We start from the raw sequence: 23,325 nt of genomic DNA, 5'->3' as shown, positions 1-23,325 counted from the left end.
CCTACCTCGAAATGAGCCTCTCACACAAATTGAAAAAAATATTGATTAGATTTTCTTAACTAAATGATTACATAAGTTTACAAGATCATAAGCAAGAATTTGCGGTCATCAGCCCGTTGAGTCGCAGGAATTTGCGGATAATAGCAGAAAACACTCAGTTCACTTTTTTTCAAATACAATTACCATGTTATTATACCTGCTTTGATAACCATCTTAAATAACAGTTTTCATAACATGTACGTTTGTTTCTAGAGTTATATGAAATAGAGTTTGATATGCAGTAAAACATATCTAACTTCACGAAAAAACGCCCTTTAAGCGAAATGTTTTAAAAGAAATCAGTATTTATCTCTAACGCACACTGCTTCTCAAAACTATCAGGAAAAAAGTAATTTATCGCAGGTAAGACGTTTAGAGTCCCCTGCTACCTGATAAAAGTCGGTGATTCTTCTGCAAAAGTTGACAATCAGAAATAATAACACGATTTTTCCCAGGAGAAAATTTCACTTCTTGTACGGAATACATTGTAAATTACAGTAGATTTAGAGACAGATCTTTATAAAGTCGTGCAACAACTTTAATTGTCAGTGTCCAGTTCTATGAGCATTTGCTTTAGTGTTCAAAAGTTTTAACTTCTAATTTTGAAGCCAGCTAGCTGCAGAGCGTTGGTTGTATACAATTGTTGAAAATATTTCATGGATATCTATGTACAGGGAAAGGACTCAAAGAAAGTAATGATGTATGAACCTTTCATTGAAAAAATTGATTTCACAAAATTTTATGATGTTAAGTTTTTCCCACAATTTTTGACACCTAAATATTGAAATTATTTTCCCTAAATTCTGAGCAAAAAGCAATCAAGCAAGAATGTCAAAATACATTTATCGTTAAAATGAATTAAAACAATTATCTATCGAAAAATAAATTTATCATGCATACATCTACACTAAAACAAAAGAACATATATATATTTTTTAGTTTTGTATAAATTTGTTATGCTTCAGCTTTAACTCTTCAAGTGAAAGAGAACAAAATTCCCAAAATAGTGACTGTAAACTTTTTAAAAATATTCAGTATTAGTAAACTTATCTATGTATTTTGTACTAAAAAACTAAATACGATGAATTAAATTCAATTCACTTCGTTACGTAAGACAAAAAACCTTCTGTATCAATATACATGTATAACATATAAACAGAAAAGCATAGCACAGGTATATTTTTTCTTAGATTTAGTGTTTTTTCTATGCCGTTATCTGACATATAATAATTGCAACATATTATTTTTCTATGATTTCTTAGGTTATACTTGAAGCATCAACTGTGAAGGCTAGGACGAATAAATAAATTGATTTTATAATTTAAAACTTAATATGGTAAAAATAGATAAAACAAAAATTAATAATGCATGATAAATCTACATTGTGATAATGTATCGCATTACAAACAAATGTTATTTTATGCATCTGATGAAATCTACGTCAATCACCACAATGTTATTTTAAAACCGGATGTTAAAAATATTAAGCTACAACCGCAAAACACACAATGATACCATAATGCAATAACCTCTCACTACAAGATATGAACAAGTACATGTATATATTATCCCAATTAACACACTCTTTAAATAATTGTGCAAATTGTGATTATTCTTCATGAACATGATATTACACTAAACAGCAACAAGTATCTCAAACAAAAAAACAGGAGTAGGCAAGTGATTTGTTTACGCTGAATTGCCCTAGTTTTAAAGCATATCGCCGCCATACATTTCCTTCCTGATGGGAAGAGAAGAAAACACTTAGATGGCAGCCACACTAGGATTTTGACATCTGTTTTTGCTAACAAAGGTAACGTAAAACTCTTATACTTTTAAAGTTTTCTTTTAGTTTTGCAAGAACATCAATATCAATATACATTAACAAAAAGTCAAAACGTAAATACATAAGTGTAGGATTGCACATGATAAATACTTTCTATATTAGCATGTGGATTTTTGTCTTTCTTTTGTTTCATTAAACCACTATACTGTAGCTTCGACACTTCAATTGTTTTATTATGGAATTTACGTTTTTTTTTGCATAAAGATGAATATATACAAAAAGTTTTTTATGGTGTTTTCTTTTTTCCTTTACTTTTGAAGATGAAGTCACAATCCCTGACAGTAAAGATTGTTGTTATGATTTGCTTGCTGTCTATTGATGTGACAGGTGAAATTAAATTTTTGTTTCTTATATACATTTAACAATATGTATAATACATTTTCAAAACATTATCACGCGTATCATACAAGAGAACTATACAAGATAACTTCTTATCAAATATATATATACCCAATACTCAAAGTTATTGGTTTTCTTTTGAGTGAGTGTTTTTTAAAATAAAGTTTATGCTTTTAAAAAAAATTATTAACTTCTCTCCATTTCCCCCTCCAAAAGGAAAAGTAAAAAACTTTCAGGACATTATAGTACGTTTTAGACATTATGGTACGTTTTGGTCCAAGTTTATTTAATAGGGACATGGCAGATATCTTGATCCCCTCTCACTGGTTTATTGCAGGTATCCCTCCTGGAAGTTCATCCATTTAATAATCAGAAAAAAAACTTCAAAGTGGACTTCTTCTCTGTCTTGACAATTGTATAATTTAAATCTCAATGAAATCATATAGCAGTGTTTTAGCAAGGATTTAATTTTGGCATTAATAGTGTAGGAACTAAGACCGCTAAATTTTGAAAAATTACTTGCAATTTACTTATAATAATTTCTTAAGTGAGTATTTTGAAATTGCTAAAAATTACAACTCGCTAGAAATTAAATACAAGTTAGGACAAATCGCTAAATTTGCGTCTCAATTAAATTTCCACTTATACAGTATCTCTTTAATTGTAGGAAAAAAAGTTTTAACAAAGAATGAGATAAATCCTCCCCACCCCCAATATTTTTAATTAATGCTCCAGTTTTATTATAATGTCATATGATTTGATAAATAAAATTCCAATCATTTTCAGTAGTCAAAGCAGAAAAAATTGAATTTTTCCTAATGTTAAACATATATTTCTCAATAATTTTAGAATTCGATATTTGCAATAGTCATGAGTAAAAAAACATACAATTGTTTTTTTTTCCCAATTATATTTCCTTTAATATAAAACTGTGATAAATCGTTGAAATTCACCACTGAAAAAAACCCCATAATTGACCATTGGAAGAATTAGCACAGTGAAAAGTGCATCACTTTGTAACGTTATCTAAAATAATGATAAAAACAATATACATAAGAGGATTAAAGAGCCAAAACAAGGGTAAACGTGAGAGTTTCAAAAAATACAAACGTCACTTCAGAAGGTTCAGAATATGTGTTTGTTTATCAAAATTAATATTTACAAATGTACTCAGCTTACTTCTGCTTTTTCTTTATGTGTCTTTATATAAGTTTTTTTTATGTACATTCAGATAAAACATGATATGTTATATTGTTCAGACACCGCATGCATAAAAAAATTGCATTGACCCTTCATGATTCCAAATAAATTGTTCTTTTTTTGTCAAATTACAATATATTATTCTTTACTAATAATAAAAGATTAAGATAATTCATGTGTTCAGTATTTAATACCATTAAAATATTTTAATAACAACAGATAATAACAACATTGATTTTAAAAGATTAAAATTAAAATTATATCCATTTAAATCATTAACATTTAGAACAACGTTACTTTTATGATTTCCATATTAAAATGCAGTTAATTGCATTTATTTTTAAAAAAACAAACACATCAATGTAAATGTATTTGATTTAGTTTATAAAAATTGTCAATATTTTTCAGAAGCGAGTAGGATGTGGTTTTGCAAAACAGATGGTAAGTAAACTACAACTCCTTCTTACGATTAAAGAAGAAAAACAAATGTTATTTGCTGATTAAAATAAATTTTATTCTTCCGTTATGGATAGTATTGTATAGTTGTCAAAACAATTTTGATTACATTTAAAAGAAAAACGGAAAACCATTGTTTTCTTTTAAACAGCTGTTTTGTTCCAGTTAACAAAATGCCTCAAGGCTCATTTAAAATTAGTTTTATCCTAGATCCAAGTCTGGAACAGACATATTTCATGGTTCTTTCTATGAGGCATTCTGTGAAATCTACAAAACATAAAAATACAAAATAAGTCTTGTTGATTAACAACTTCTGGTAATAATAAAAAAAAATCCAAGAAACTAATATGGATTCACAAGTAAACATTACCAAATTAATTCACACATTCAAATCCTAGATTTTAGATTCTACTGTAATTTTTTAAGCACCATAAACAACAAATTATTAACTTGTCTTGTTCAAATATCACAGAATATTTTGCCAAATTTAACATTAAACTGACTTTATAGCAGCTTTGAGGATTTTTAATCAATGCAAGTTAAAATATAAACAAAAATACCGATCATATGTACAATAAATAGTTTAAAAAGAAAAATATTTACAAAATAACCTAATATTCAGTCAATTTTCTATGATAAAAGTGTTTATGGTTGCTGCTGTCTATAACTAGAAGTTTATTTAAAGAAAAAATGCTTGTGCAACAACCTCGTGCAAACTACCGAAAATGTAATAATACAAGAAAAAGCTAAACTAAGTAAAGGCGGGCATTAAATTTCTGGATTGATCGAGTGTGGTAACATTACATAAGCCATTGAAATGTTTCTTCACAAAAATGCAAAAATATATGTACATAGTGTACTAAAACCAATCCATTTTATAACATTTTAACAGAGAAATACTGCAATTTATTTATTGAATAAAAATGATATTCTGTCATACTGTGAAAGGATATCAAAATGATAGCCTTTCACGGTTTGACAAATATAAGAAGAGCGGGAAAATTCTCGATTTCCCTTTCCATAACGAAAAGTGTTAAAAAATATCCCATAGCTTATAAGATAGAGAACGAGTTAATAAACCATTCTGACTGAGTTCAAGACTGCAAAAGTTCCTCAAATATGTTGTTGAAATTCATGTTTTAAATGTTTTCAATCTCACATCACTTAGCTATGACGTCTTCACCGCTCAACTTTGACGTCATATAGCTTTTGACTGATTTGCAAAAAGACATAGGCAAAGAGGAAATCAAAGAAATTGTAATAAACAGAAAATTCAATGTTTTGTATTTGAAACTTGGGATTTACTTCGCATTGGTGGGAATATATGAAAATCCTGTCCCACTTGTGAAATAAATCTCATATTCAACTACAAAGCATTGAATATCCTCTCTTTATATAAAGATAAATTCATTGATGATTAAGCATATACTGCTTTGAATGTTCTCTTTATAGATGCCTGTCATGCTGCTAACATAACAACACCTTACCAGCCTAAACTACGAGCCAAAAACTGCCAGTTTAATAAAACTCCGTATTGTGACCGCTTCATTACCCCCGGCTGGTACAGGTTTAAAGATGACATGCTGAATCATCCACCAGATTTATTTCAATGTGGAGCTGTATATCCCTATTGGCTCAATGGTAACCAATAAGATATTCTCGAAAAGACAAATTCCAGACCCTGAGTGTGAAAAGTACACTATATGCATAGGGGATGGGGGAAACTGCACAGATATTTCATTTTATTATTTTGTTAAGATGTCCTCCAGTTTTTAAAAAGAAAAAAAAAGAAAAGGGTTTCTTTACGGACTTAATTGTTTCTTCACATGCAATTCAACCCTTAAAAATTTGTTATTGTTACATCCTTTGACTTTCATACATATTTATCTTAGTCTTGAAATAGTTGAGCAATTCTTGTCATATCAACATAAAATCTTATTTATGGTGTTGTATAGCTTTTTAGTTTTTTTATTATGTTGATAAAAACGGTAACTATATTGCGTGGTTCCTCTGAAAAAAATTTCGTCAAAACAAAATATCATCCAAAATATTTCCTGTTTTGACAAATAAAATGTAAGTTTGGTGCATTTTCAAAGTTTTGAGCTTTATTTAACTTTCCTCTGCCTAAAGTCTCGAACTGATAAAATGTTAGGGAAATATTTTTCTTTAAAAGAAATAGTTGATAAATGTTTTCGCCTATAGGTTTGACAAATTGTTGCATTTGTAATATCAATTTCTAGGAACGCTTCCATCAAAGGAAAACGAAGAGGTTGACAGAATCGTATGCAAAGTTGGTTTCAGAGAGAAATGCATCAGAAAAGTCACTGTCAGTATAAGACACTGTGGATCATTCAACGCCTACTGTCTTCCTACCTTAGGCGCGTGTTCCGAAAGATATTGCTTCGGTAATTATTTTTTTAAAAACTATTTAATTGCTTATTTGATTGGTCCTAATGCTCATTCAAGTTTCTCTGATCAAAGTTTTATGCATCCGTCTCTTCCGTCTGTTGGTAGATATGCCCCTCATTAGATAGTGTTTTAATTCAAGTCTGAAATCTTTATTTATTTGAAATAACCTGTGGAAATATTGCGTGAATTCTTTGGTAAAAGATGTTTTTAACAGAATTCAAATGACGTTGTTACAAAGGGAAATCTTATTCTCTAAACCACCAAGGCCAAATTGGTCATTTCGATACATAGATTTATTAAAAGATTCGGGCATGGTTATGTCATACCTTGTTTTAGCGCTAAGATAAGACCAGTGTGTGATCCACGTCTGAAGTAATTCTAGAATATTCCTTTGTAGAAAAAATCAAGAAAAAAATTGCTTTTGAGTCATGGATATATTATTTTAAGTATTTTTTTTCTTTAAGATTCACAAACCAAACTTTACTGTCTAATAAAGAATTTATATTTTTATCTATACATTATTTTTTTCAAACAAACGTTTCATTTTTTTTTCAAAATATATAAAAGTAATTTTGAACTCTAGGAAGGATAACAGTGAATTTGTCTTTTTTGAAACGAATTCAAATAATAAACAACCATAAATTTATCTAGGTGAGAGAGATGCTGCTTGTGATCAAATCAATAGCTCTCCTCGACCAGCCACACCATCGACGGTAACAAAAACAATACAGAAAGTGATGAATGGTTCTTTAGAAAAACCAAAAGAACCATCCATAGAAAGCCTGCAGAATCGACTCTTAGCTGAGATTTGTTTATCTGGTAAGTACATGTATAATAATAAGGAGTTTGATGTATTACTCCTCGTAAAAATCTGATATTTCGTGGAATTGATTACGACATATTTATTGATAATAAGTATTTAAAAGAAAACAAGGGTTTTTTTTATTTTTTAATTTTTCTTTAATTATAGATCCATGTAAATTGAACGACCTCCCTAAGATTCCCTTTGCTGAAAACAGGGCCGTAAATTGCAAATATTCGAATTTGATGCAATCTTGCGACAGAGATTTGCTCCCAGGGTGGTATAAGGCAGAAGCAGGAGAACCAACTCTTCTTAATAGATGTCCAAATGTTCTTTCTTGTGGCACTCTATATCCTGTTTGGATGGATGGTACAGATTCTTTTCATCTAAGCAAATAATACTAAATGTTTTCCGATTACATAACATTTTGTCAGGCAATCTTGATCCTGGCGGAATTACCTTTTCATTAAAATTTTCTTTTTTTTAGTTGCGTATTAATTTTTTTACATTGAAGCCTATGAATACATTTACATCCTGGATAATTCAAATAAGCAATATGACATACGGATAGAAAGAACAGCTTATAAATCAAAGTTATAAAATCTTTCTTGGCAAAAAGCTATTTTTTTTCTGTGCTTATAAAGCTTATGGAGCTTTTAACTATCCACTTCGTTTAGCATGATGTCGGGATGGACCTAAGTTGAACACGTTACAACTGAAAATTAATATCATGTTGATTATAATAATACTGGTATCTATCTTTAAAAAACTATATTTTCATTGAAAGGTATTCATCCAGCTGTAAATGAAGGTATTGTTCAAAGACCAATCTGTGTTTCTGCATCCGGATTTGGGATGTCTCAATCTTGCTGTCATGAGAGAAGTCACATATATGTGAGAAACTGTGGACGTTACATGGCGTATTGTTTGAGATCTCTGAATAAATGCGAGGAGCGATATTGCATGGGTATAATTATATCTTTTTTGAAATCTGCCAGATTTTATTTATAATGATTCGAAACGTTATTAAAACACTTTAATCTAAATTACTTCCAGATGACAATGAGACATGCACTGATAATCCTGTTTTATCAGAGGATCCTTCTTTATTTCAGAGTAAGTAACTGTATACTACATTAAAAAAATAGAAATAACCATATACTCTGTTTATTTAGTTTATGACTTTTGCTCAAGTTCTGTCTTATTGCAGTTCTGGATTGGTAAAAATTCAAGATTAATTATTTTCCATTAAAACATGTAAAGCATGCAGTAGTATTTGGTTTATTACAGCTCATTCAATTCATTTAAAAAGATTTTTTTTAAATTTTAGGCAAACAGTCCCAGGTGCCAATTATTGTAACAGGCGTAGTTATGACTATACTTATGATAATTGCAACAACACTTATAATCATTGTTTTCAAGAATAGGTTTGTATGAGCATTTATGGAGATTTGACATTATGACCGGTGTTCTAATTTACGTATGATATAATATATAAAATATGATAAACATGCCTTCGTGTTTTTGTACACTTTTTAAGCAACCTGCATTCTTGCACTAAAAAATCAAAGAGAAGCTAATTCGCTTTCCTGAGATCTTTAACTTCGAAAAAAATGTTCAGTATTCAAAAGTGGCCTCAGATAACTCCACCTCCCAGATTTTCACTTACTTAAATCACTTATCTAGGGTGTTCCTATAACATTTTTGAAGATTTTATAGATTTTTCCCTATACGTTTGACATTATGCTTTGAATTTACTTTACCAGGAGGTACACTTTCTTTGGATGATTTTGTATCATGTAGTAAATTGTATATCGGTTTTTTGCAGTAGAGAAACTAACTATGAAAAACCAAATAAACTAATGGATATCAACGGAGATTATGAAATATTGCGAAACGGATATACATTTTTGAAGTTCCCAGAGAAGACAACCTCAAATGAAGAGTGTCCTCAAAGCGAAGCCCATGTCTACTGTGTGATAAATGATTTGTATTAAAAACCTCTTCAATGACTTCAACAGATGAGAACTATTTATATAAGTTGTAATTGTAATTGTCGTTGACTGATACTTTCCAGGTATACCAACGACGATCGTAAAACTCTTAATCAAATGGATTAACATTTATGTATAAAGTCCTTAACTGTAAAGTACATTTGCAAACATGTTAAACTGCCTGATATTTAGATAATTCTACATTTAGAGAGAAAAGCATGTGCCATCATGAATCATTTACCGGAATTTGAAAAGTCAAGTTTTTAAATGGCATTTAAGATAAATTGTCGTGTGAAAAGCTTTTCTGATCCGTGTTTGTCCTTTTTTTGTTTTTTGTATTTTATATATTCTTTTCCAATAAAAATAGACAAATTTCGGAAACTGAACACATTTTTGGATATACTACATTCTTTTAATGATAAAAAGTTTTTTAACATACGGGGTTATACGGGGTATATATATCTCTCAATTAACTGGATACATACGAACACGTTCTACGCATTAACAATTTCTCAAACGAGATGAATGATTGAGAGGTTAAACAAGTCAATAAAACAAAAATTTCAACAGTCCTATTTAAAGTTTATTTCTATTCTTATGGCGGACTAAGAAAGGATTAATGTTTGACTATGAAAATTGTACTCTTTAGAGGTTGTTTTTGGAACACCCGCGTACCTTTTGTAAGAATCTAAATTTTATTTATATCACTGGTCATAAATAGTTTTCATAAAAAAACGCTGCTAAGATACTAACAGTAGTAAAGGGGAAACTTCAAGAGTACTGTGCAACATTATTTTCAAGAAGTGGTGAAAATCAGATGTGGATATTTAAAATTTCAGCTGAACTTTTGGAAAATTTGAAATCACAAGATTTTACCAAAATCAACAGCTAAAAACTCAGGACTATTCAACACTATGCATAACAATTCCTCGCGATAAATTAAAATTCATGTTTTCATGTCATTGACAGCTGCTTTTTCATTAAAAACGGAGCTCATAAATCTACTCACCTTTTCATTGGTTCATTTTGATAAAAAAAATTTGACAGTGCATACAAGTACTCTTAAGATGACATCAAATAGATTCTTGAGTTTCTGATAAACAATATCTATGTGGTTATTGGAGACTAGGTCTTCCATCATTCGTTTGGAATTTCCATGGGTACCAACTGTACCCAGATATAAGCAGACATATTTCTGTATTTATATAAAGCAGAGTATGTCAAAAATCTTATACGTGAAAAGAAGAAAACACTTGCAGTGGCTTTCAATTCAACATTTAGATATATCGACGACTTATTGTGAAATAACAATGGTAATTTCCCTTCTTATGTTGATACAATATTTCCCAGTTAGATTGAGATAAAAGATACCACAGAATCTGACATATCTGTTTTCTTATTTGGATATTTCACTTAAAAAGACGCTAATGGTAATTTTACAGCCAAGCTCTGAGATAAAGGTATTGTCCTTTAATTTCAATCGTCAGCGTCCCTTACTTCATCACCTGCATACAGGGTTTATATCTCTAAGTTGATTCGAAAAGCATGAACATCTACATATATGTAAAAATTCTAAAAATAATTATTGAAAAACAATTTTGAAGCAAGAATATCAGCAGTTTTGTTTAAATGCATAATTTCGTAGGCTCTATGTTCGATTCAATGACCTTGTCAGCAAATACAATTTATCATATAGTCAAATGACGATTTTCATTCTAATTGTTGTTCCATTATTGACAAACTGAACTGACAACAGAATGTCCGGTTATTTCCCGATCATGACAAGGAGAACACAGCGGGTGTGACCGGTTGGCAGGGGACGCTGATCCCTCCGTGGCATATGATTTTACCTCTACTGTCTCATGGGCCGATACTTGCACTTCTCTTTTTCTTGTATTGTTTAATGGAATTTTGGGCTTGAAATTGCCCTTTATCTCCTTATTAGATAAATTTAACAGTTAAAATGCTAGTATTTTTTTTTGCCACATTTACATTTGGAATAGAAAATATTGTATTAAAGATAAGTTTCGATATCAATCTTAATAAAGAAATATAAATACTTGGACATACACTTGTCAAAATCAAAATTTTTATATTAATAAAGTCATTTATTTGAGCTTTTCCACTTATAAAATTGCATGTTCATCTTTTATGCAAAAGAATAAATGCGGTGGCCTGTAGTTTTTATCTGAAATTAAAAGTTAGATTGTTGTAAACATTCTAATAACTCCTCAGAAAATATCAAAATTGCATTTTCATGATTTGTGTTTTAAAATTATGAAACTTGTATTTTCTTAATTTTCAAGAAATTCCTAACTATGAACTGATATGATTTAACAAAAAAAGATTTGATGTCTAGAACAAAAAAAATCTAAGACTTAAGGTTAAGAACGTTAACAGTGATTAATTTGAATGAGCACATTGCTTAGATTGAAGTGGCCGATTTAAGAGTTCTGGAAAACCCAGATTGAATGTGTGTTAGATAATGCACGTTGCATGGACATATTTTGTTGCTGAAAGATGCAGTGAGAAAAATAGGTTACAGTGCCCAAGGAACACAAAAGCAAACCTAACTACATGTATGATATTTCTGAAGGAATATAGTGATTTTCACTGGAATATGACACAAACTTCATTTTATTTCTTATAAAACCTGTTTCTTTGGTAAGTACAAACGAGGCTTTGGTCAATTAGAGCATATTGATAAAATTATCATGATTCTTATATATACGGCGCAAGCGTAGGACTTCGTAACATGCCACAAGCATATTTTTTTAATTATGTAAAAACGCTTCGAAGACAGCATAAGTTTTAGCTACATAATTTGAGATTTATCATGATAAATATGCACAGTGTACAAAATGACTAATAGATTCACTAATATGTATGTATTTACTTTAGTCACAAATTTTGAATTTGTTGAATAAACTACTTCCAATCTCATTTTTACTATAAGTATTTAGGTTTAGATGTGTCCTAATTTATGACCCTGATGTTTAAAAATAGTTATCCCTCTATTTTAATAAATAAAAAAATTCATGCAATTAAAAAAACTGGGTAAATTGTTTTGAAATTCTAATTCTACTCTTTATGTTTCAATGCATCTTTCCGACGAAGTATTTAATAGTATTCTTGTTATATGAATTTCATTATCAAATAATGCATTTTCACGTTGTCTTCAATTCAATTATTTATTCAATATTGAAATATCATGTACTTGATGGACATTAAAAGGTAGAAAATCAGGTCCTGATAGGGATGGAAGTCCATAATTATATATTTGTAAAAAAAAAAAAAAAAACAGAAAAATTATTTAAAATTTTTTAGCTGAAACTGTGTCCATACCCCTTTAATAGAACTATTTCACACAGAGTTTGGACTTTCAGTAAGGCGTGGCATTCTCGTTCCATAATTAGCTTCTGAAATTTATACAGCTTTCCTTCACTGTTGAAATATACATGGGATAGAAATTCGGGCAAATGCCAATTAGTGTATCAATAACCAATTACAATGTCTCATCCTGCACAGAGGTGAAGCTTAAGTAGTCTCATCATTGTCAACAACAACAATTTAAAATTCCTGATGTTATTAATTTCTTAACCAACGAGAACCTACTCGCCATTTGGCGGGCGGTAAACAAGTAGCCTTACTGAAAGTCCAAACTCTTTGTGAAATGGTCCTAAATAGGATAAAAAGCACACTATAGAAAATAGATAATAGGTAACTGAAAGAGGCGCAGATAAACAAAGATGATGTTTTACTCTGTGGGACATTATCAATTAAGCCCATCTTGCATTTAACTGCAAATATATCACATAATTTATAGATCTAGAAAAAGTATGTTCCATGTACTCATTATGCAATTAGATTTAGTTTTCAGATGTTAAATGGCATATGCAGATCTAGAGTCATGTTTCATACAAATCCTCCTTATATCACTCAGCCATTTTTTTTAATTTTTAATTGCAGTGTTACACTCATATTCAAATTGTTGTTTTCCCGAGACCAAGATTTTTTAAAGAGGACATTTGATGCGTGCGTCTGCTTTTTCATTTATTGTCCACCGCTTTCGCGAAAGCGAGGAAACATTAAATATAATTCGAATATTAGTTTGTCAGTCTGTAGTTCCGACTGTCCGTCAGAAAAACTTAAATATATGTTTTGAATTAGAAGAGATAGGGCTTTCATATTACAGATGTATATTACCTAAGAAATTACCTGTGACCTGTTTCAAACTTGAAGTTTGACTTACGACTGTAAAACAAGAATATTTAGAGCATTACTAATTTTAGCACATTTGGCGCAAGAGCCCATGAACGCCAATATTTATTGTACGCTAACAGATTTCTAAATATTATTGTTTTGTGTGTGTTCAAAGTTTTTACATCAGTATATATTTACATTTCCAATAAATTTTCCCTATGATTCTTTACAAAATAAAATGCAGTATATTTCCTCATGAACTACATTAGGAATGTTTCACGAATAAGCATGAATATCTCTACTGTTAAGTCATAATACCGCTCTTAATGTCAAAAAGTCAAAGAATATAGTGCACGCGTTTTTGTTTTAAAAATAACAGTTGAACGGCGTAAATTTATGGCAAGTCATAAGAAAAATAATGTAAATATAAGAAATGAATTTAATTTTTTGAAGATTCATGAGGTATATGAACTACAACGCTTCACGCGCTTCATGAAATATGCTGGCTTGAAGCGTCGTAGTTCATAACCTCATGAATCTTCAAAAATTAAATTCATTTCTTAAATGTAAACCGGCGATTACGTAATGTCGAAGGGTCGTTGGATTTTATATACACACTAGCAATGATCGATCGAGAAAGTTCTGCCAAATCATGATTTAATTAAACTATTGTTACCACAGTAGTTGATACCCGATTCTTATCATTAATACTTCAAAGTTTGGCTTCTCGGCGTGTCAATCATTTATCGCCTCGAGGTAAACAATGCAATTAAGCATGGCGATTGAGCTTGTACACAATACCTGGTAATGATTACCGTTTTATCCAAGTAACTTTCTTTCGATGCATGTATTGTTTTAACATAAAATGTGTTAATACTCCATTTCTCTTATTTAAATCTTAGTCAAACACAGGTGTGGATAAAAAAATCCCAAAATATCACATTTATATAGTTCAATGACAAATACAAGTGATTTGGCCATGGCTTTTGAATGAGAAAACACAAGGCTTTTGTATCAAACATATGTTCATATTATTGACAAGACCTCTCTGAATTCACTATGATTTTTTAGCTTGTGACCCTGACCTTGAAGTTAACCTACTTTTCAAAAGCTTTTACCTTGATCATCACTTTTTAGCTCACCTGAGCCGAAGGCTCAAGTGAGCTTTTCTGATCACATTTTGTCCGGCGTCCGTCTGTCCGCCTGTCTGTCTATAAACTTTTCACATTTTCGACTTCTTCTCAAGAACCGCTGGGCCAATTTCAACCAAACTTGCCACAAAGTATCCTTGGGTAAAGGGAATTCAAGTTTCTTCAAATGAAGGGCCACACTTTCATTCAAGGGGAGATAATTGGGAATTAATGAAAATTTGGTGGCATATTTTAAAAATCTTCTCAAGAACCACTGTGCCAGGAAAGATGAAACTTATGGGGAAACATTCTCAGGTAGTGTAGATTCAAGTTTGTTCAAATCATGACTCCATGGGGTAGGGCGGGGCCGAAATGGCCGACCAAAGTTTTACATAGAAATATATAGGAAAATTCTTTAAAAATCTTCTTCTCAAGAATGACAAAGCCAAAATTCATCATATTTATATGGAAACATGCTCAGGTAGTGTAGATTCAAGTTTGTTCAAATCATGACCCCCAGGGGTAGGGCGGGGCCAAAATGGCCGACCAAATTTTTACATAGAAATATATAGGAAAATTCTTTAAAAATCTTCTTCCCAAGAATGACAAAGCCATAATTCATCATATGTATATGGAAGCATGCTCAGGTAGTGTAGTTTCAAGTTTGTTCAAATCATGACCCCAGGGAGTAGGGTGGGGCCAAAATGGCCGACCAAAGTTTTACATAGAAATATATAGGAAAATTCTTTAAAAATCTTCTTCTCAAGAATGACAAAGCCAAAATTCATCATATTTATATGCAAACATGCTCAGGTAGTGTAGATTCAAGTTTGTTCAAATCATGACCCCCCCCCCGGGTCAGGGCGGGGTCAAAATGGCCGACCAAATGTGTACATAGAAATATATAGGAAAATTCTTTAAAAATCTTCTTCCCAAGAATGACAAAGCCATAATTCATCATATTTGTATGGAAGCATCCTCAGGTAGTGTGTATTCAAGTTTGTTCAAATCATGACCCCAGGGGGTAGGGTCGGGCCAAAATGGCCGACCAAAGTTTTACATAGAAATATATAGGAAAATTCTTTAAAAATCTTCTTCTCAAGAATGACAAAGCCATCATGCATCATATTTATATGGAAGCATGCTCAGGTAGTGTAGATTCAAGTTTGTTCAAATTATGACCCCAGGGGTAGGGTGGGGCCAAAATGGCCGACCAAAGTTTTACATAGAAATATATCGGAAAATTCTTTAAAAATCTTCTTCTCAAGAATGACAAAGCCATAATTGATCATATATATATGGAAGCATCCTCAGGTAGTGTAGTTTTAAGTTTGTTCAAATCATGACCCCCCTGGGTAGGGCGGGGCCAAAATGGCCGACAAAGTTTTACATAAAAAAATATATAGGAAAATTCTTTAAACATCTTCTTCTCAAGAATGACAAAGCCATAATTTATCATATTTATATGGAAGCATTCTCAAGTAGTGTAGATTCAAATTTGTTCAAATCATGACCCCCAGGGGTAGGGTGGGGCCAAAATGGCCGACCAAAGTTTTTAAAGATATACATAGGAAAATTCTTTAAAAATCATTTTCTAAAAAATAGCAAATCCATGATTGGTCATGGGACTACTTTTGGATATAAACTTTACAATAAAAAGCCATTTTCTACTTTTTCCTACCCTTAGTGCTCAGGTGAGTGATGTGGCCCATGGGCCTCTTGTTAATGAGTAGAGGTGGGGCTTTCATATTAAATCTGAATAATGCCTGTGACAAGGCATTTCCAAAGACATTGTTTTTTTTAAACCTGTGACCATAACCTTGAAGATAACCCACCTTTAAAAAGATTAAAAATTACTCTCAAATTGGCAAAAACTTTTGATTAAAGGATTAAAGCGGCAATACGGCTGCAAATCGTGTGCTTTTTCCTTCAAAGTTACACAATATATCATTCAGGAATAAGGTTAAAGTTGAAGTAAGCATTTTGAGAAAAATAAATATTCTCTCCTCATACAAAATTATCGTAATTAAAATCTGCCGGAAAATCAAGGGTCGTACAACTTAGACCTGTTGACTTGTACCACGTAATTTCTAAAATGGCACGTGCATACAATGCAGGGTTTACAATTATAATGGAATATTAGTTAAAAGCAATTCTCAGAATCAAATATCTTAACTCTCCGGTAAATTAATAATAGTTAACAGTTTAGTCTGCATTCAGACGAATTTAACATGATTAAGTACAAATGTTGACGCTTTGTGTATTGGGGTGCAGGAAAGGAAAATCCACCAAATCATACTTCATCGCGGCAAAATGTCAAACAAAATATCTTTCTGCAGTTCCAATACAATTTGCACTTCTAATGGCAATAATTTTTATATGTCGTAAGTGCATTTTTATGTTGAGTTTACACTGATTTTTTTTTCTTTGAAAGCTATGGAGATACGAGAAATGATAGCATATATCAACAAACCTGTAAGGTAGAACCTTCGCGAGCCCCACGTGAATGTCGTCGAGGTCCCGTTTCTTCTTCATCCATTGATTATATTAATCTCCCTACTAATTTTTTGTCAGGAAAGTTGTTTTTTAATTTCAATCCCTAATTTTGTTTTTGTTTTTCGTTTTGGTCGACTTTGTCAATGTTGCAGGCCTACCGGGATTCCCTCTCTTACCATGCTGTTTTGTTTTTGAAAACTATACGCATGCGTCATGTGCGTGTATAGCATGGAATGTGAAACCTCGAACACGTTGCGATGTATATATTTATGTACCATAAATAATTATTGATTTTAATGAAATAATCAGAATTATTTACTTATAAAATTTGTAATTTTCGGAAAGTGAATACATTTATGAGTATGAAAAAAATTCCAAATCCTATAGTAAATGTTTAACAAGTCTGTTTTTGAAGAGATGTGTGATATTGCCACTTTAAAAAAAGAGAGGGCTTTCATTTTAAACGTGTATTTTCTGTGACAAAACCTTTCTAAATACACGCAGACTTTTTTATCTCGTGACCATCACCTTGATGTTTAACCTTCTTTTCAAAAACTTTTACATTGTTCATGACTTTAAAATGAGAAAACATAGGACTTTCATATTAAACCTGTTTTTGCTTGTTAAGGACCTTTCTGAATATGCAATCTTGTCATCTTGTGACCTTTTACCCTGAAGTTTAAACTAATTTTTAAAAAATGATAATTTTACCTAATAAATTTTGATTGAGAAGAGAGAGACGGCTTTCAAAATATGAATATGTAATAACATATGCATTACCTGTAACACGAAATTTTCGAGCAAATTTGGTGATAACTCTGAATGACATTTGATAGGGCGTTCAAAGAAGAAGGTACAGTTTCAATACAAATTAAGCCCGATATTTTTCTAAAATATGAAAGTGATATAAGAAATCAAAATTCATTCTTTCCGAATCATAGAAATTCCCTGCAGTAAGAATATACAAATCGTTTTTCTCATACGACTTCCTTACTGCTAATTGTGACGTCATTAACTTGTGCATTTTCCCGTTTTTTGGTAAAAAGTTGCAGAAGACATCAATTTTCAGGGGAATTTTCTTCAAGAAAACATACTCTACCACCGTCGCCCAGAAAATTTTTGAGATATGTGATTTTTCATTGGAGTTTACATAATATATCCAAAAATTAAAGTGGGCAACCGTGGCAGACACAATTTTCTAAAGGAAAATTTGCACAGAAATGAGTCATTTTGAGGCTTTTCTGCATTAAACTTAGAAATGAACCAAATTAATAACGTCATACTTCCAACCTAAAAGACGCCACCACTTGCCGGTGGAGAGCTTCATATTTTGTCCTATACTCGGCTCTCAGGACCATATATTGAGCAGTAAGAGATATTTGTTCGTGCCAACACCTACTGTGACACGGGACCTCGGTATATACGGTCTCATCCGAAGTACCGGTCTCAACGTCCTATGATGGAATTCGAACCCGCGACGTAAGGATTGCCTCCTTACTTTTCGACTGTAGTGCAGGATGCTCTAACCACTGTAAAATACGGGCGACTACATCTAATTGGAACAATTAAAGATAGATATCAGGTGCTCGTTTTACAAAAGAACGACTTAGACCAAAAATTTCAGAGGATTGTAAAATTTTGAAAATTAATAAGTCTCTTTGAAATTGTAAAAATATCTTACCACATTCCTTTTTAAAAGTTAAAAAAAATAATTCGATACAATTTTAGTTAAAAAATTTATACAAAGAATTACACTTGGTCTTTAGTCGTAAGTCCTTTTGTAAAACGGGCCCCTTGTCGTAGTGATTATTTACATGGTTGTACGGTTTAATCCGAACTTTCTCTGATATTAAGTACGTACTAGGCAGCATATATATATATATTTTGAATAACAATCAAACAATGGTTGAAACAATTCAAGAAGGGAAGAGATGAATTAAAGACCTCTAAAGATTCATGGAGGATTGACCATCAATGTACAAGTAGAACAGACATTTCTGTAACTGTCATGTACTCGTCATTGGGTAAATTGAAAAATTCTAAGCAAATCAGTGATATTGTAACAGGACTAAACAAGATGAATGAAAAATCTTTCAAATGTCGATTAAATAATAAACTAAACTGCGGACAAATTCAATGTATTGACCAAATAATTTGCTAAATGTTAACCCTAAACAAAACTCTTGATATCCTTGTTATATCCTTTGTTTATAGCTTGCTTAGTTTCAGATATTGTTTCTACGTAAAGAATACGCCCTTGCAAATCAAGTTACCTGAATGACTTGTAATCCATATACAAATGAAAATGGTATTTCTACATGAACAAATGAAGTTTGAAAGTTTAAGTCACCACGTTCAACAAAAAATGTTGTTGTTAGCTTACCATCAATGTCTTTTTTCGTATAAAGTCTAAATAGGAAACAGATGTACAGACACAATATAATAGTGTAAGATGAGCCCTGTAATTCTACATTTTGTTTTAAAATGTCAATGTACAAATTCCAGTACCAGTCAGATATCGGCATTCACAGCATAAGGATGAATTTTAAGCATTTTGTAGGCATTTTGTTTCATATGGCACATTTTAGGTAATTTTAAGGAAAATTAAGTCTTAATTTTCTATACTATCTATTTCAAAAATTCACTGTATTTGAGTTGAATTATCAAATTTTATAAAAGTAAAGATTTTTTAAGGTCTTCCGTTTCCAACGGAAGACCTTCTACTGATTCTGATGATTAAGATTATTCTTATTATTCTTTTTTTTCCTTTTCCTAGACACCAACTTTGAGGCCTCATATTTCACTCATTTCTCAATAGATTTCGCTCAAATTTTCAGAGTTGATAGACGTTACTAAACTCTATCAGAATGCTATCTAAAATTTCAAAAAGTCACTTCCGGTTTTGAGTTATTTCCCTTTAAACGAAAATTTATTGGCTTTCGTTTCCAGACAAAGGCTCAGAGACGGCTAAAGCTGGAGCAAAAATTCCACTGATTTTAGATAATAGAAGGATTGAAGTTGTGCATAGTGGTTTTTGTTTTTCGATTTCTCTATTCAAAATGATGCTATAAAGGGGTCAAAAATTAGAACGCCTAAAAGAGCGAAAATTTACACATATTTTGCTTTTTATCTTCTAAACTAAAAATGTTTTGTTAAATCATATAAAACAAAATTTGTGCAGAATTACAAGATCTTTTAAATGATATCTCGGAGAAAGGGCTGACCCCTAAATTAAGGGATCTAGAGGGGCCAAAAGTGTTTTCCAGATATCTCAAAAAGTATTGAGAATTTGTAATACATCCAAGAAGCAATGTTGTTCAAAATGTCAAGCTTAATCTAATGAAGTCGTCAAAATGCGTTCGGCGACGTCACTTCCGGTCAAACCGGAAATAGTCAGAAAATGCATATTTTTGCTGTTCTTGACAAGTTTTGGGTAACATATATCACAGGAAGCACAAAACTTAATTTTCCGTCCATCGACATCACTTCCGGTCAAACCGGAAGTAGCCAAAAATAGCTTATTTTTAAGGTTTTCATGCAAAATTGAAATTATAAAGTGACTGGAGACGACTAAGCTCATGGCTTTCTTTTTGCTGACGTCACTTCCGGTCAAAACAGGACGGAAGACCTTCTCGTTGCTTTGCAACGAGCTTTGCTCTAGTTTTCTCCATTTTTGTTAAATTTCTTTCATTCATAAAAAAACTTCTACAAACATATTTACATACACAAATAATGGTCATTTTATATATAACACATTTAATTTGATCTTAACACGTCAAAAATTTCCTTGGACCATATAAATTTGAAAAACTATTTACTATTTTAATTTATAAAAAAAAATTCTTTTGTTATAAAGTGTCTTCAAAGTACACAGAATGTTCGGCAACATTTATCTAATTTACTTGTAAAATATGATACCGTCACATGCATTCAGCTCGAAAACATTTAATTAATGCACTTTATCTTTCAAGGACACAGCGTCTGGAAAGCATGAACCACTTCAACTGTTTTTGTTGAATGTGTGTAACTTTGATTTTAAATTCCCTGCAGTCAGTCATACAGCGAATAGTTTAAATGTTTGTTAGGTGACCTAAATTTGCATAAGTTTTACCACAATGACTGAAAATTGCTAATTGTTGATAAAAATTATTGAATAAACAAAAAAAAAGCAATACAAAAAGTAAATTAGCGTTTTTTAATTTCTGTTTTAACACATAATTATATACATGTACTTACCTTTGATAATTAAAAATTATATCACAGCCCAGCAGACCTAATTCTGAACAAGTGCAATGATTACTTTGAACATTGTTGCTGAAACAGCAGATCATTGACTTAACTTATCATAAATAAATCGTAATAATGTGGGAATAGAATTCAGACAAACGTAATTTTACATGAATGTTTTATTATGTCATATTGAGAAGCCAAAAAAAACCATTTAGAATTACCAAGGCCTAATTCATTATTATTTTTTAAAATTGGGACATTATATATTTTAACTCCATTTTCCAAAAGGAAACAGATAATGTTCAAATCCGTTTTTCGTAATATACATAAAGGAATGTTTTTTTTCTAGGTAAACTATATAACTCTTTTTCTCTTTCTTTGACCGACGAAATATGTTTACGTTCTCCATAAAACATTTTGTTTTAGATATCAAAAATACTACCACGTCATGAGGAATTTGGAGGAAAAGAAGCCTAGTGCAATCAAGGTTATTTAAATTTTGTACGCATTATAAGTAGTAATAAACTGCATATTATTTTTTAAACTATTAAGTTTAAGATAATACTATAAGTTAAGATTAAACTGAATTAAGGTTAAACAATTTTATGTAAAAAGTTGTTTAAGTGAACTCGTAAAGAATTTGTGCCCACGTATGCCAACAATAATAACGAGAGTTAAAGTTTTTTAAATGCTAGTCGAAATTAAAAGTCAAAGTAAAAAAAATCAAATCGGTCGCTTTCAAAAAGAAGGCGTTTTAACAAAGAATAAACAAATGAAAGCCTTTGTTCAAACTTTTTGAAAGTTATGATTGTGTAGATTTTAAAAAAAAATGTAAAACTTCAAGGTAAAGGTTAAAAGACTAAAAAATTGTATACCCGATAATGGCCTTCAAACAATGAATACAATTGTGAAATATGAAAGTAGTAGCACCGATTGTTAAAAATATATTGTCAAGGTTAAAGTTTGTCAAATTCAAATGTCAAGATCCAAATGTTTAATTTATTGGTTCTTCTTCGGCCCCGTAGGGAACCGGGTTAGAGTAGGTCCTCAGTACCCCCTTGCTTGTCGTAAAAGGCAACTAAATGGGGCGGTCCTTCGGATAAGACCTATAAACCGAGACCCCGTGTCACAGCTGGTGTGGCACGATGAAGATCCCTCCCTGCTCAAAAACCGTAAGTGCCGAGCATAGGCCTAAATTTGCAGCCCTTCACTGGCAATGGTGACGTCTCCATATCAGTGAAATATTCTAGAGAGGGACGTTAAACAGTTTACAATCAATCAATCAATCAATCTAAGAATGTTCTTGCAACATAGATTACAAATCAAACATGCAAGGCATGCCCCACTGACATAAAAGTTATTGCCAATGTTAAATTTTTTGTGGTCAAATTTTTGAAGCATACATGACAGAAACGTTCATAATTCGAAACAATTGGATAAAATAATAGTTTTACTGATTTTGAGTAGTGATACGTGGAACATTATGCTAAAATTTAAGTCTCTGTTTGGATGTTATTTGTAGATATTAGACTCTATTTTGTTTCCTGCGTCATGTGTTCAGATTTTCCCACTCTACATAGCAAACATTATCAGTTAACTTATTTGTATATAAATTATTGAGAAAATGCTGATTTTTTAAGAATTCCGGAAGCTTTGACGAAACGTTTCGAGTTGTAATTTCACGTACTTTCGATTTACTGGTTACTGTGTACATATCCATAATTTATGTATGTGGTGCAAAATGTTTAGCGAGGTTGGTGGCTTTTCTTGAGGTATGTCAAATATATCTAGGAAAAAAAGATTACCATTTTTAAGTCTGTTATGAATGTTTATTTATATGAAAAGCAGTAGTGTATTTCTGGGTCAACAAAAAAAAAACCGTATTGATTTGCCTGCAGGATTTACGTTTAGGTTTTAGTCTTAGTCATAATGTTAATCAGATGACGTATAAGAGATAAGGTGAATCTGAGTTTTAATAATTTACACTCTTTATTATTCTCTGTTTTTCTTTATTATTATATATGTACAGTAACGAAAGCATCATTTTGTAATTTTAAGAAATATTGATTATGATGACAAATACTCTTCCATTTACAATTGTAATTCCTACACATAATTAATGTTAATTCTATTTGCTTCGGTGATTTGTCTCTTTTTATATAATATATACGGATTATTGTA

The 23,325-nt window shown here is 31.2% G+C and overlaps 3 protein-coding genes across 3 annotated transcripts in view; 2 read left to right on the top strand and 1 right to left on the bottom strand.

Moving 5' to 3' along the window:
* Nucleotides 1–23,325, bottom strand: part of LOC134248353 (uncharacterized) — a 96,296-nt gene that overhangs the window by 13,575 nt on the left and 59,396 nt on the right. The window lies entirely within an intron of this gene.
* LOC134248291 (uncharacterized) lies at nucleotides 1,715–9,471 on the top strand. The gene is made up of 11 exons (XM_062730706.1): nucleotides 1,715–1,852; nucleotides 2,146–2,212; nucleotides 3,833–3,865; nucleotides 5,333–5,521; nucleotides 6,121–6,285; nucleotides 6,941–7,108; nucleotides 7,260–7,460; nucleotides 7,879–8,058; nucleotides 8,148–8,207; nucleotides 8,422–8,518; nucleotides 8,920–9,471. The coding sequence occupies exons 2-11, from the start codon at nucleotides 2,146–2,148 to the stop codon at nucleotides 9,086–9,088; spliced, it is 1,329 nt and encodes a 442-aa protein (XP_062586690.1). The 5' UTR covers nucleotides 1,715–1,852; the 3' UTR covers nucleotides 9,089–9,471.
* LOC134248249 (von Willebrand factor D and EGF domain-containing protein-like) overlaps nucleotides 22,851–23,325 on the top strand; it is a 38,224-nt gene continuing 37,749 nt past the window's right edge. The window contains 1 exon segment of the mRNA XM_062730661.1: nucleotides 22,851–22,916. The gene's annotated coding sequence lies outside the window, so the exon portion shown is untranslated.

This window comes from Saccostrea cucullata, unplaced genomic scaffold (assembly GCF_032062105.1).
Source record: "Saccostrea cucullata isolate Sc308-1 unplaced genomic scaffold, CSIRO_AGI_Scuc_v1 ctg1470, whole genome shotgun sequence".
Classification (NCBI taxonomy): domain Eukaryota; kingdom Metazoa; phylum Mollusca; class Bivalvia; order Ostreida; family Ostreidae; genus Saccostrea; species Saccostrea cuccullata.
The sequence above is the reverse complement of the archived record's forward strand: the minus strand, read 5'-3'. Positions and strand labels throughout refer to the sequence as shown.